This window comes from Bos taurus, chromosome 11 (genome assembly GCF_002263795.3).
Source record: "Bos taurus isolate L1 Dominette 01449 registration number 42190680 breed Hereford chromosome 11, ARS-UCD2.0, whole genome shotgun sequence".
Classification (NCBI taxonomy): Eukaryota; Metazoa; Chordata; class Mammalia; order Artiodactyla; family Bovidae; genus Bos; species Bos taurus.
The window spans coordinates 87,587,037-87,601,309 of NC_037338.1; the positions used below are offsets into that span (position 1 = coordinate 87,587,037).

The 14,273-nt window shown below is 48.9% G+C and overlaps 1 protein-coding gene across 3 annotated transcripts in view; it reads right to left on the reverse strand.

Moving 5' to 3' along the window:
• Positions 1-412: 412 nt before the first annotated feature.
• GRHL1 (grainyhead like transcription factor 1) overlaps positions 413-14,273 on the reverse strand; it is a 50,235-nt gene continuing 36,374 nt past the window's right edge. For all 3 annotated transcript variants that reach the window (XM_005213061.5, NM_001076450.1, XM_059891527.1), the window contains exons 11-16: positions 12,871-13,010; positions 11,768-11,805; positions 8,746-8,837; positions 8,324-8,409; positions 3,747-3,811; positions 413-2,006 (exon numbers count right to left, since the gene is read on the reverse strand). In XM_005213061.5, the coding sequence (XP_005213118.1) occupies positions 1,892-2,006; positions 3,747-3,811; positions 8,324-8,409; positions 8,746-8,837; positions 11,768-11,805; positions 12,871-13,010 (536 nt within the window). In that variant the 3' untranslated portion in view covers positions 413-1,891. The remainder of the gene's footprint in view (positions 2,007-3,746; positions 3,812-8,323; positions 8,410-8,745; positions 8,838-11,767; positions 11,806-12,870; positions 13,011-14,273) is intronic.

Consider the following 14,273-nt stretch of genomic DNA (forward strand, 5'->3'; position numbering starts at 1 on the left):
TCCCTGATCAGGAATGGAACCTGGGCCCTCTGCAGTGAGAGCGCAGAGTCCCAACCACCGGACCACCAGGGAAGTCCCTGGTAGATTTTTAAACCAAACATTTTCTGTTAAGCTTTAAACTAAGAACTCTGAGATTTCAGGTCTGAAAGCATTTACCTTAAGCTTTGGTGGTTAAGTTTTGGTAGTAGTTAAAAACTCAGTTGGGGCCCCCTCGGTTAACAATTACTCAGATCATTTTAGACCCTCTAAGGTGAGACTAAGAGGAAGGAAGAGAGTTTTCCCAAGTTACATGCTGGGAAACAAGGAGAAAACATGAAAGTGGTTCTTTTTAGCTCTACTTTTTAAGATCTGAGATTCTGCTTTTACTGACTAATGAAAGGAAAAGCCAAGCTGAATAACAGGAAAGGACGTATTACGAAATAGACATATAAAATTTAATCCCTTTGGTTTAAAATACATCTTCAATTATACAATTAAGACAAAATCAATTTCATAAAACAAAATACAAAATATTGTTATATGACCCGTGTCCCATAACATCTTATCTTAGAAAGCCAGCAATTAAGTTCACATACTTCATTAGAATATTTTAATGGAAGAATGTAATTATCAATCCTATGTATACAAATAGCCTATTCTACTTCCCTGAACCTAAAGATACCTGCGATTTTTATTTCCGTTACAAAATTACACTCTTTAGTATTTTTATATATTTAAACACGTATAAAAATGTTCCCCATAGTAATACAGTCTCATAAACTCATGAATGCTTTTTAGAACTGTTAGCATACAAGACAATCAAAGCCTGGAGGTTCTGAAACGTGATAAAACAGAAGTCACTTCCTGTAGCACAGAGATCTGGAAGTACTCCATCCCGAGTTGCATCTCCTGGTTCACGGTGACGACAGTATGTGCCATGATCACCGTGTTTATGCCCGCGGTCGGGGACGCCTGACTGATGCTAGCAGACACAGCAGACGTGAGCTGCGGTAGTGCTTTTTCCTTTACTTCATTTGTTAAACAGTGCAGATTTCCAAATAACAACCTTCTCAAGAGCGTGCAGCATCTCTGTCATCTGAGGTTTTGCTATGCTACAGAATGGTGGCTGTTTGGGAAAACCCAGAGAAAGCTTGTGAGTGGGATTCACTAAGCACAGCATGCTACCTGCTGGGTGTACGTGGTCTGAAATAACTTATCCTCTCAAGAAAGTCCTTAGGGTAGACCTCATCGCGTCTCTTCACTGTATGTACAGACACCACACATATATATTATCTATTTATATAAGACAGGTATGTACACATTTACAGACACAGGCCTTCAAGACGTATTGCACTTACACACACGCAGCTTTAGCCTGACGGAGGCGCACTGTCACCGTTCGCGTTCTTCATAATAGAGGCAGTTGATATGTTCAAGACAGTCGCAAAGGAAGATTTCGGTAACCTGCCCTGTTGGAGTAAACACGTACTGGGGAATGAGAGGCCGAGGAGAGAGGGCCCCCCTGTCTGGTGGGGGCACCGTGCCCATGACCTGAGGCGGTCAGAGTCACACCGAGTCTGACCTGCACCGTGCTGAAGAGACAGTTCCATAAATAATGTAGCAGATATCCTAAAGGTTCCCAGGTAACCTAGCAAATCTTGGAACAAAGTTTCCACTTTTAATCCTAAGTATTTATAGCAGAAAATTCAAATATGCTTTCTGGGGTCATCTGAAAAACGTCAATGCAATACATTCAATGCTATCTCCAAGCCAAAAGCAGAGCCACCTCCAACTTCCACTGACATCCACCCACATTTGGAAGGTGGCCGACTGGCAAACCTGTGGCCTGCCAACCCCAAAGGCCCAGGTGACAGCTTCGCTGAGCTTGCTGGGAGTCGTGGGCGGGGCGTCCTCAGATCTCAGTGAGGGTGAGCTTGAACGATCCCCCGGACTCTTCCATCTGCAGCTGGAAGGTGTCTTCGTTGGAGTAATGCTTCACGATATTGTCATCCATGTTCACCAGGATCCTGGAAAAGGGAGACGAGACAGGCCTGCTCACTCCTGCCCACTCTGCAGTCACACCCAAACTCCACAGCTAGCGCTGCCAGTTGCTAGCTGTGCCACGTGAGGCGAACTAGTTACACTCCCTATGCCTCACTTTCCTCATCTGTGAAATGGGTATAATAGTAGGGTCAATCTTACACGGTTGTTGTAGGGATGAAATGAGGAGCTTGGGTAAAGCACTTCACATGCAGGGTGTACGATAAAGAAAACACGGTAGCTGAGTTATTATTTCAGTGTGCAGTAATCATTCAATAAACAGTACTTATTACAGTGAACAAAGTACGTCTACAGAAGCAGCACATGGTCCAGCTACAGAAGGTACATCAGTCAAGTCAACCTACGCGATGGAAGCCACAGCTCCCTGACGACTATTTTCCCCAGTGAGTTACCCTCAAAGTTTAGCCAATCTACTATCAAGGCCAACCCTTCCCACTAGGCCCATCAGGGACATTCCACGTGCTTTAGAATTAAGCCGAAAAATGCTTACTCTGTACCCTGCTTACCCATGCCAAACAGTACTGACACTTAAGTACAGTTCTAAAAATATTAACTTCTGAACAAAGAAGCAACATTCCATGATTGAAAACATGACTCAGGGCAGGAGGGTGGAGGGAGATGGAGCAAAGGCTTTGATGTTGGTCAAAACAGAACCTGAAGCTTGGCCTTGGCACTAAGCTGACCTTGATCCTGGAAAAGCTTCCTAGGCTCTCTGGGGCTCGGCTGCCTCATCCAGAAACTGAGTAGTAACCCCTGTCTTAGAGTAATGGTAACATGAGAATTAAGTAACACACGTGTGCCTGGTCCAGCACCCGACTCATGATGGGGGCTCAATAAATGGGGCAGCGATTGTTGTCAGCCTTGGAAAATTTTATCATGCGCTCTGGAATTTGGAGCCACTGCACTGCTGCCAAGCATGGGAGAAGCAAAGGTTCTACTTGGAAAAAATCCACAAAGATGCCCTAGAAAAATAAATCAACTTTATGTGGATAATCTAGTATGAAAAACTGTATTTTTGACTGATATTTCTATAACTGGTTCTTGACTGGGCACAGATTCAGGTGGATGAAAGTAATTTTCTATGACACTGACATTACTCAGAGAGGCTGTTCTATGAAACTGACATCACTGAGAGGGGCTGTGCTGTAACACTGACATCACTCAGAAGGGTTGTTCTATGACACTGACACCACTCAGAGGGGTTGTTCTATAACACTGACATCACTCAGAGGGGTTGTTCTATGACACTGACATCACTCAGAGAGGTTGTTCTAAAACACTGACATCACTCAGAGGGCCTGCTCTATGACAGTGACATCACTCAGAGGGGCTGTGCTATAACACTGACATCACTCAGAGGGGCTGCTCTATGACACTGACATCACTCAGAGGGGCTGCTCTATGACACTGACATCACTCAGAGGGGCTGTGCTATAACACTGACATCACTCAGAGGGGTTGTTCTATGACACTGACATCACTCAGAGGGGCTGCTCTATGACACTGACATCACTCAGAGGGGCTGCTCTATGACACTGACATCACTCAGAGGGGCTGTGCTATAACACTGACATCACTCAGAGGGGCTGTGCTATAACACTGACATCACTCAGAAGGGCTGTGCTATAACACTGACATCACTCAGAGGGGCTGCTCTATGACACTGACATCACTCAGAGGCTCTAAGGCTGCCAGTCAGCACTCACCCTTTTTTACACTTCTTGAAGATTTTCCCAATCTTTTCTTGGGGAACATCATATTTGTCAGAGATCTAAAAGAACAAAACAAAAATAATATTACAAAGTTGTGTGTTCATGACTTGACAAAACAAATACATTCATACAGTGGTATAGACACTTAGCTTTCTGTTTCTCACATCTGCACACACAAAGACGAGGGCCTATCTGTCCTGGGCAGGGGGGGCTACCCGCCTTTGGAGAGAGCTGGAATCAGGGGTCTGTTGCTTCCCAAAGTCACAGGTGTCACAACTCTATTATATGGCCATGGTGTTTTGAAATTAATACCTTACAGAGCAGTGTTAGGTTTACAGAGAAAGTACAGAGCTGCTCTCTCCACCCAAAATCCAAGTGCTGCACTTGTCCTGTCTGAGGAGCAAACGCTGCTGCAGCAAGAAAACTAAAGTCCTCCATCCACCTCTCTGAGCTGGGAGCTCCATGCATGTTGACATCCATGTGGGCCCCTCTCTGAGCTGGGAGCTCCATGCGTGTTGACATCCACGTGGGCCCCTCTCTGAGCTGGGAGCTCCATGCGTGTTGACATCCACGTGGGCCCCTCTCTGAGCTGGGAGCTCCATGCGTGTTGACATCCACGTGGGCCCCTCTCTGAGCTGGGAGCTCCATGTGTGTTGACATCCACGTGGGCCCCTCTCTGAGCTGGGAGCTCCATGCGTGTTGACATCCATGTGGGCCCCTCTTCGAACTGCAGGCTCCATGCATGTTGACGTCCACGTGGGCCCCTCTCTGAGCTGGGAGCTCCATGCGTGTTGACATCCATGTGGGCCCCTCTCCGAACTGCAGGCTCCATGCGTGTTGACGTCCACGTGGGCCCCTCTCTGAGCTGGGAGCTCCACGCATGTTGACATCCATGTGTGTTCCTCTCTGAGCTGTGTGCTTCAAGCGTGCTGACGTCCACATGGGCCCCTCTCTGAACTGGAAGCTCCATGCATGTTGACATTCACGTTGGCCCCTCTCTGAGCTGGGAGCTCCATGCGTGTTGACATCCACGTGGGCCCCTCTCTGAGCTGGGAGCTCCATGCGTGTTGACATCCATGTGGGCCCCTCTCCGAACTGCAGGCTCCATGCATGTTGACATCCATGTGGGCCCCTCTATGAACTGCAGGCTCCATGCGTGTTGATGTCCACGTGGGCCAGTCTCCAAGCTGCAGGCTCCACGCATGTTGACATCCATGTGTGTTCCTCTCCGAGCTGTGTGCTTCAAGCGTGCTGACGTCCACATGGGCCCCTCTCTGAACTGGAAGCTCCATGCCTGTTGACATTCACGTTGGCCCCTCTCTGAGCTGTGTGCTCCAAGTGCTGATGTCCACGTGGGCCCCTCTCTGAGCTGGGAGCCCCATGCGTGTTGACATCCATGTGGGCCCCTCTCTGAGCTGTGTGCTCCATGCATGTTGACGTCCACGTGGGCCCCTCTCCGAGCTGCAGGCTCCATGCATGTTGACATCCACGTGGGTCCCTCTCTGAGCTGTACACTCCAAGTGTGCTGATGTCCACATGGGTCCCTCTCTGAGCTGTGAGCTCCAAGCATGCTGACGTCCACATGGGCCCCTCTCCGAGCTGCAGGCTCCATGAGTGTTGACAAGCATCCTGTCTAGGCACTTTACTCAACGCACAAAGGCCTCACTCTGGAGTGAGACACGCCTAAACGTCGTCAGTTCTGACTCAGTTTCCACTGGCAGGTGACTGTTCTAACCCTCGGCCTCCTCTCAACAGGAAACAGAGACCCTCACCTCACATACCCCATGACTGTCGTGGGATTAAGGCATGTCCAGCACAAAGCAGGAGTTCATTTCAGATACAGACTCACCGGAAGGAAGGAACTGTTTGATTTCCCAGCTCAGAAGGCACATCCTCACCGGGGGCGGAGCCTCTCCGGAGGGCAGTGGTCTCTGGCTGAGGCGTGGCCGCGGGCCCCACTCCCGGCTCCCCCCCCATCCTGACCAGGGGCGTGGGGTCCACACGATGCAGTGAGCTCTGTAGGTTTCCTCTCAGGCACGGAGCGGTCTGCACACGGAGGGGACAGCTACTCCAAGGACCAGGGGCTGATTCAATCTAGGTCAGACACTGTTACCTGAGGAACTATCCAGACCGCTCCCACCCAGGGGTCACTGCCCTGCCCACCCTCGATCTGAAGAGCACGGCTCTGCGCGGCCCTGAAATCGGGGCCTCAGAAGACCGGCCTGCAGATCTAACTTTCAATCTAACAAAGATATACCGTACACATCGAACCACATCCCAGCTGCCAGCATACACGTTCACCTCTTTTCTGTACCACTGGATGCTCACTGTGTTTATGAAACCCCCAGCCCAGGAGATGGGAGGCTGGGATGAACTCTTTAAGCGCTGTGAATGAATTATATTTGGCATAGCAAGTCCCAGTCTTTTCCACACTCTCCTCTCTCTCCATCATCAAGAAGTGAGGAAGGGCTGTCAGGAGACAAGGAAGCCGGAGGAACAGGGAGAAGTCACAGGAAGCTGAATGACCCAGAGCAGAGGGCGACAGGTGGCACTGGGCGCCGCTGGCTGAGGTGCAGGGGAGGAGCCGCGGTGACACCTGGTTCCCAGAGACTGAGCGACAGCACCCCCTGGCTGCCATCCCCTGCACTGCCTTAGTTCTCCCCGTAGCATCCAACAGTTCAATTCAGTTCAGTCGCTCAGTCGTGTCTGACTCTTTGTGATTCCCATGGATTGCGGCACACCAGGCTTCCGTATCCATCACCAACTCCCGAAACTTACTCAAACTCATGCCCGTTGAGTTGGTGATGCCATCCAATCATCTCATCCTCTGTCGTCCCCTTCTCCTCCTGCCTTCAATCTTTCCCAGCTTCAGGGTCTTTTCAAATGAGTCCGTTCTTTGCATAAGGTAGCCAAAGTATTGGAATTTCAGCTTCTGCACCAGCCCTTCCAAAGAATATTCAGGACTGATTTCCTGCAGGATGGACTGGTTGGATCTCCTTGCAGTCCAAGGGACTCTCAAGAGTCTTCTCCAACATCACAGTTCAAAAGCATCAATTCTTTGACACTCACCTTTCTTTATAGTCCAACTCTCACATCCATACATGATCGCTGGAAAAACCATAGCCTTGACTAGATGGAGCTTTGTTGGCAAAGTAATGTCTCTGCTTTTCAATATGCTGTCTAGGTTAGTCATAACTTTTCTTCCAAGGAGCAAGCATCTTTTAATTTCACGGCTGCCGTCACCACAGTGATTTTGGAGCCTCAAAAAATAAAGTCTCTCACTGTTTCCACTGTTTCCCTATCTATTTGCCATGAAATGATGGGACCAGATGCCATGATCTTAGTTTTCTGAATGTTGAGCTTTAAGCCAACTTTTTCACTCTCGTCTTTCACTTTCATCAAGAGTCTCTTTAGTTCTTCTTCACTTTCCGCCATGAGGGTGGTGTCATCTGCATATCTGAGGTGACTGATATTTCTCCCCGCACCCATCAGTGCTACCTGGCAAATTACACGGTGGCCTCTGCCGATTTCACTGTAGCCATCTTCCTAACCAGAACGTAAACTCCATTCAGCACTGGGTCACATACTCCTGTATCTCCAGTGCCAAGAACAGTGCCTGGCACAAAGTAGGCCCTTCACAAACGTTTGTCAAATGAATTCTACATTCAGCAGTAGTCAGGGGAAACCTGCTTCCAGCCGAGTTATGGACTCACTTTGAGCTCAAAGATTACAATGATTTATAGGGGCCCGAGGTGGATACATATCAAGACACAGTGCTGATCCCTCGAATTTCACTCTGGGGCAAAGCCAAAACAGGGATCAGCCTGGCACCCTTCTCGTGTCTCTATGATGTCCCCAAGGGCAGGCTGGGGTCAGTGTGCTCTTGGGCCATTTGCTGAGATACTGCGGCAAAAGGATCTCCGAGCCATTGAAGTTGTATGGGCCCCTTCTCAAGCTAGACATGCAGGTGATCAGAAGTGTGCAGCTAGTGACTTCACTTTAAATCACCTGGCTGTGGTCACCTCTGGTCACAATTCTGCCTTTTCACAATTTGGCTTCAGGTAAGATCTTGACACGAATTCAGTCATTCCCCAAGATCAGGAGTTCCAAAAAAAAAAAAAGGAGTTCCAAAGGCCGATGAAGGAGCCACTGTTTCATGTGTCAAGTTTTTAAGATTTTGATAGAAATAATTTTTTGTTGGCTTCTAAGTAGTCTGTTAAGTGGCAATCTCTTTTTAACCAAGCACAGGAAAGTTAAACCATTCCAAGGGTCGTTACAAATCCACTCAGTTCAGTGGACTAGACGCTGGTGGGTGATTACTACCTACCAATGGGTGCGCTGGGCACAGTGGTGTGAGGTAGGCACAGCCCTGCAACTGCTGAAGACTAAGTTCTGGGGCGGGGGGAGGCAGGGGTGGGTCAGGGTGAAACGTGGCACGTGCCTCGGCCACAGACAAGGTGCTGGGACTCAGGAAAGGCTTCAGCACCACCAAGGAACCCGGACGGGCTGGTAAAATTTGTTCTGATCGAATTCTGTGCAAGTAAGAGGATTATGAAATTCCTACTACTTACAGCTTCCATCAGGCCTTTCAAGGATGGAGTCTTGAGCATCAGGGCATCGAAGACTTCTTCTGACTCCTTCCGCACGTAGAGCAGCACTGATCCCCAGTGGGGAAGAAGGAGGGAAAAGTGTAATTCATTGATAGGAGCAAAACAAGAAAACGGATTGTGGGTATTGGGAAAAATAAAAAGAGAGGTCCACATTAAGGACGGCAAACATGAACCAATATAAACTCTGTCTCAAGGAACACAGCTTTCAGCTTCTTTTTAACTCTGCTGGAAGTCCCAGCTCAAGCCAGGAGGAGCTGCTCTGATGGAGAAACACTCAAGGGAAGTCAACACCGATGAGGTCTGTTTGAGGAATTCATGCTTTGGCTGGATTCAGAGCTCACTTCCCACTGAAAACTCCCACTACGAAACGTAAACCAACACACCTCTCTTTGGTTCTTCTACCCGGGTCAGCTTAGCAGGAGGCGGGATCACAAAGTCGTCTTCCGCGCTGTACGGCCCCCTCTTCAAGCTGGACCTGCAGGTGATCCAAGGTGGGCAATTAGTGACTTCACTTTCAATCACTTTCAGAAACAAAAGGAGTTTCCAGGTGTTACCACTGGATTTTACATTTAAAACGCCCTTCGTTTTAAAATGGGCCAGGCCTATTTTGTGGATGAAAATCTGGGGCTCAAGGGAAGAAGCTGACTGAGCCGGGCTCGTGTGACTGAATGGCAGAGGGGGCCACACACTCAGAAGCCTGCAGGACACCCTGCTGCTCTCACATGGCTCCAGCTGCCCTCTCGGGAAGGGGGTTTCTCTTCAGGAAAAAAAAACTTATGAAGGAGGTGGGATGTGAGATGCATGTGAAGGTGGTAACAGAGGAGAGAGCACGTCAAAAGAGGGAGGGTGTGTGAGCGGGAAAACGCTCAGCCACACTGGCTGAGACAGAGAGTCCCGAGGAAGATGAATTGAATCCAGAAAACCTCAATCACTCAGCTCTCGGGAGGCTTAAGACTTTTATGTTGCAGTGATCAGGGTGTGGCAGAGACTGGAGCGGACACCAGGATCCACGAGCAGAAGACAAATGGGAAGACTCTGGAGACAACCACAGCACCAAACCCCAGAGGATCGGAAAAAATACAGCAGTGTCAGCGGAAATACAAAGGGAGGGGAAATATTTCCAGTTGCATATGAAGAAAGAAGGGCTTCCCTGATAGCTCAGTTGGTAAAGAATCCGCCTGCAATGCAGGAGACCCTGGTTCAATTCCTGGGTTGGGAAGATCCCCTGGAGCAGGGATAGGCTACCCACTCCAGTATTCTTGGGCTTCCCTGGTGGCTCAGCTGGTAAAGAATCCACCCTCAGTGCGGGAGACCTGGGTTCAATCCCTGGGTTGGGAAGATCCCCTGGGGAAGGGAAAGGCTACCCACTCCAGTATTCTGGTTTGGAGAATTGCATGAACTACAGTCCATGGGGTCATAAAGAGTCGGACACAATGAGTGACTTTCACGAAGAAAGAAGTGAGAGACCGGTGGGACTGGCTACCAAAGGCACAAGTCACAGTGAGCTCACTGTTGTGAGGTTCAGTGAGTGCAAGAAAATAATGAAAAAAAAAAAAAAACAAACCCAAAAAACTGAAAATGAAGTAAGTGCGAGCTTCTGAGCCGAACCATCACTTTAAGAATAGCAGCTGGACCTTAACATGCTGTCTCAGCTTCCAGCACAGAACAGGTCTCCAATGAAAGCACTTGCAGGACTCAGGTCTGAGAACACGAGTTAGAGAGGCTGCGGAAAGCCTGCCTTCCGCGAGGCCCGTGGCCCATTTGGGTGGGTGTGGGGAGCCAGGATGGCTCACAGAAGGTGACCAGACCCTCGCCTGGTGGAGTGCTGGGCGGGAGGGCTGCCGGCGAGGCTGAGAAGGGTACCCCTGGGAGCAGGGGGCATTGACACCATCACAGCAACCAGCACACCCAGGGGCCTCCTCCGGCTTTCCGAAGCTCGATCTCCACAAGGAATCTGGGTTTCTTAGAGCAGAGGCTGACTTCGGGGCCGGAGTAGGGCGGAAAAACAAGTGCCTGGTAGACGCCATGCCTGAAGGTGAGGAAGTGCTGGAGCAGTGAGGGCAGAAGGGTTGAGCCGGAGAGATCCAGGAGCAAGTGAGAGGGACCCCGCTGGCTCTGGGACCACGTGAGCAGAGTAAATGACGATGACGAATCACAGCGTATTAAATACAATGGGAAACCACAAGCCCGTGCAGATATAATGCAAATGAGAAATTAAAAGCTTGACAAGGAGTGAGATAAACGTTTACAAAGCACCTCCCCTCAAAACACCTACAAGAGGAGAAAGAGTTTCACTACACAGCAGAGAAGCCTGGCAGAGCCTGCCTGAATCAAGTGACCAGAGCGAACATCACCAGCAGGGGTGCCCTGAAAACACGTGTCCCCGACAAGACACGCTGAGAGCAGGGCCTCGTCTGTGCCAGTCCTGCCCAGATGCATCATCCACCCCAAGAGGAAACCATGGACAGATCCAGACAGAGGGATAGCCTACAAAACGGCGGGAGTGTGACCTGCAGAAGCATTAGCTCAGGAAAGCCAAGGAGAGGCGGAGGCTGTTCCCAGTGGAAGGAGATTCAGGAGCCAGGACAGCAAAAGACCCTGTGTGAGACTGAAAGGGACCCTTTTCTGCCATAAAGTATGTTTTTGGAACAATTAGCAAAGCCTGGACTGGCTGGTACCATGCTAAGGCCTTGATGTCAACATTCTGACTGTGTTATGCAGGGGAACATCCTCATTTGTGGAAACATACAAACCTAGACAGAGTATTAAAAAGCAGAGACATCATTTTTGCCTACAAAGGTCTGCCTAGTCAAAGCTATGGATTTTCCAGTCATGTATGGATATGAGAGTTGGACTATAAGGAAAGCTGAGCACCAAAGAATTGATGCTTTTTAAACTGTGGTGTTGGAGAAGACTCTTGAGAGTCCCTTGGACTGCAAGGAGATCAAACCAGTCTATCCTAAAGGAAATCAGTCCTGAATGTTCATTGAAAGGACTGATGCTGAAGCTGAAGCTCCAACACTTTGGCCACCGGATTCAAAGAACTGACTCACTGGAAAAGACTCTGATGCTGGGAAAAGATTGAAGGCAGGAGGAGAAGGGGACGACAGAGGATGAGATGGTTGGATGGCATCACTGACTCAATGGACATGAGTTTGAGCAAGCTCCGGGAGTTGGTGATGGACAGGGAGGCCTGGCGAGCTGCAGTCCATGGGGTCGCAAAGAGTCGGACACGACTGAGCAACTAACAACCACCACCACCAAGGACTCAGGGGCGCTGGGTCACTGCCAGCAACTTACTCGCCAGTGGCTCAGGAAAAAGTGAGTTCTTTGTACTGTAATTATTCTAGAGGTTTGAGAATGTTTCAAAATAAAAAGTTTAGTAAAACAAAACATAAACCTTACCCTTCACCCTCCAATTCTTCTGAGGCAATGGGAAGGACCTAAGACCAAGGGAAAAAAAAAGACTGTTTTTCAAGCATATGCTAAAATATTTCAGACCTTAAACAAATTATTCCTAAAACGAAAGTAATTTGGAATGTAAATCTCACACAAAATCCGTTAGCCTTATTCAATGACCAGATTCTTAAAGATGTCTTGAACTCCTCCAGTTCAGGAGCTGGCAAACTGCAGCCCATGAACCGAGTCTGGCCTGACGCCCATTTATGTAAATACAGTATTTACTGGTGCACGGCCACGCCCATTCCTGGCGCAGTGCTTAAGGTGATTTTGGCCCCGCAACAGCAGACACAAGTCACAACAGAGAGCCTTCAACCCCAAAAAGCCTAAAATGTTTATTCTTGGGCCCTTTACAGCACAAGATTACTGAACCCCGCTCACCCGAGACTCATGAGAAACTGAATACCCTGGCAGTGCCCTTCCTGAAGAACTCTGCAAAAACATCTGTCTGTCGGAATCTGTGTACAAAGCTCCTGGCATACGTCTCTGGGGCATCTACCTGAACTCAGGTGGAGGGCATGCTCCACTCCACCCGAGTCCAACCTCCACTGAGCTTCTGCTCCAAGTAGAGTGTGCCTGCAGCTTTGATAAATTTCAGATTAGTGGCCGAGACACGACCAACCATGTGCCAGTGACGGTCCCCTAACTGAAACTGCGAGGAGAGTGCTCAGACATCCTTCATCCTATTAAGGCTCCCACTCCTGGTGTTCCTCTGGCTTTTCCCTCCTGTCCAGACCCATGGAAGTGAAATTCACAAGATCACAGACTCAACTCCACATGTTATCATTCCAGTGTCTTTTAAAGAGCGAAGACACCAACAGATAACATCCATACAGAATTAAGTCGGCAGGTCTGGGGCTGCGGATCCACAGCAATGATGCTTACACACACCTAACCGTGAGAACGTCACGTCGCCCAAACCAGACACTCCAAAGAGCTGATCCCTAACCCTGAGCAGACCTCACCAAGCTCTGGCTTCTGTTTGCCAAAGACTCTCCTTCTGGGGCCTGTCGCCTCCTAGCAGCCACCCTGGGATCTGGGTTACCTACGTGAGCACCCCGCTGAAGGCTGGCAAAGTGCACATCAGGGATGAAGAGGACAGGCTGCGTGTCGAGATCAATGAAGGGCTTGAAAACCGTGATGTCCATGCGCTTGTGAGAGGGAAGAAGCGGCACTTTGACGTCGGAAACTGAAAAAAAAAAACAAAATAACACGAGGACACCACAGTCAACAGCTTCCATTCCCAGACTGCAGGCAGGCTACAGAGCATCTTCCTTAAGAGACTTAAATTATAGCAGAACAGCAGATACAGGTCACGCTGCCTGAAGTGCAAGAAATTACACTTAATGTGTTTGTATTTGCACTAAAATCAATCGCACATCTTACCAAAGGCTGGAGAGAAAAAGCCACGTTTAAACACAAAGACACACACACACAGAGAAAGATCCAGAACAGAGACAAAGTATGTGATTGTTTCTGCCTGAAAGGCTAAAACTTAACAATTGTATAAACATAATTTACAGGTAGTTTCACCCTGGCTCTCCTCACTAGGTAATCTGTTCTGACAGCAGTGTACTCTTGACCTCAGAACAGGCACCTCAACTCCAGACCTTCATCTTCAGAACCGAACCCCAGGGAGGCGGAGAGACAACGTGACTGTCTAATTCTTTATTTACTGAATTACAGACTCCACCGTCCCCCAGCCCCCGGCCCTGAGGTGCTTAGTGATGAGCTTTCCGAGCCGCTGAGCGGCTCTCTGAAGGGACATCTCCTGAGCAGCACTGTGAGACCAGCAGCAGAGCCCGGATGGGAATGCTCAGGCCACATCTGCTGGGCGGCAACCATGCAGAGAGCAGGTGCGGCCGTCTGAGCTCCAGCTGCACAGAGCATATGCCCCAGCTCCAGGTGTGCAGAGTGCGTGCTCTTTTCCTTCTTTTTAGCTGAGAGCTACGGGATTCTGTGAATATGAATGCTGGCCATATTAAAAAGGAAAAAGAAAAAAAAAAGCTTTCCCGGTACAACGTCCAAACAGAAGCCCTATAGATTCTGCAAATGTTAAGAATATCTGACAGAAGAACACCATGCTATTTCAAATTAAGACAACCTGAATTCCAAAGGGTGTTACTATTACTCTTAAAAATCTAGGCCAGTTCCAATCTCATCATCAGCTATTCAGGTGGAACGTGTGTTATTTGTCAGGAATGGGAGCCAGCAACCTGAACCAGAACTGAGGGCCAAATCGTCTGAACTCTGGAAAAACTCAGGACTCCTTCCTGGAGCTTCCTGAGCATGACTTAGTTCAGGCCCTCGTCGGTCTTTGCTTCCTAGTTAAAGGAAGCAAGGCTATCACTTCACAGCAGTAAGAAGAAAATACCCACTACGCTAGCTTCTGTTTACAAACTTGAGTTACTGTTGGAACGAAAAGGTCTAAAACACTTGGCAGAAACACTTC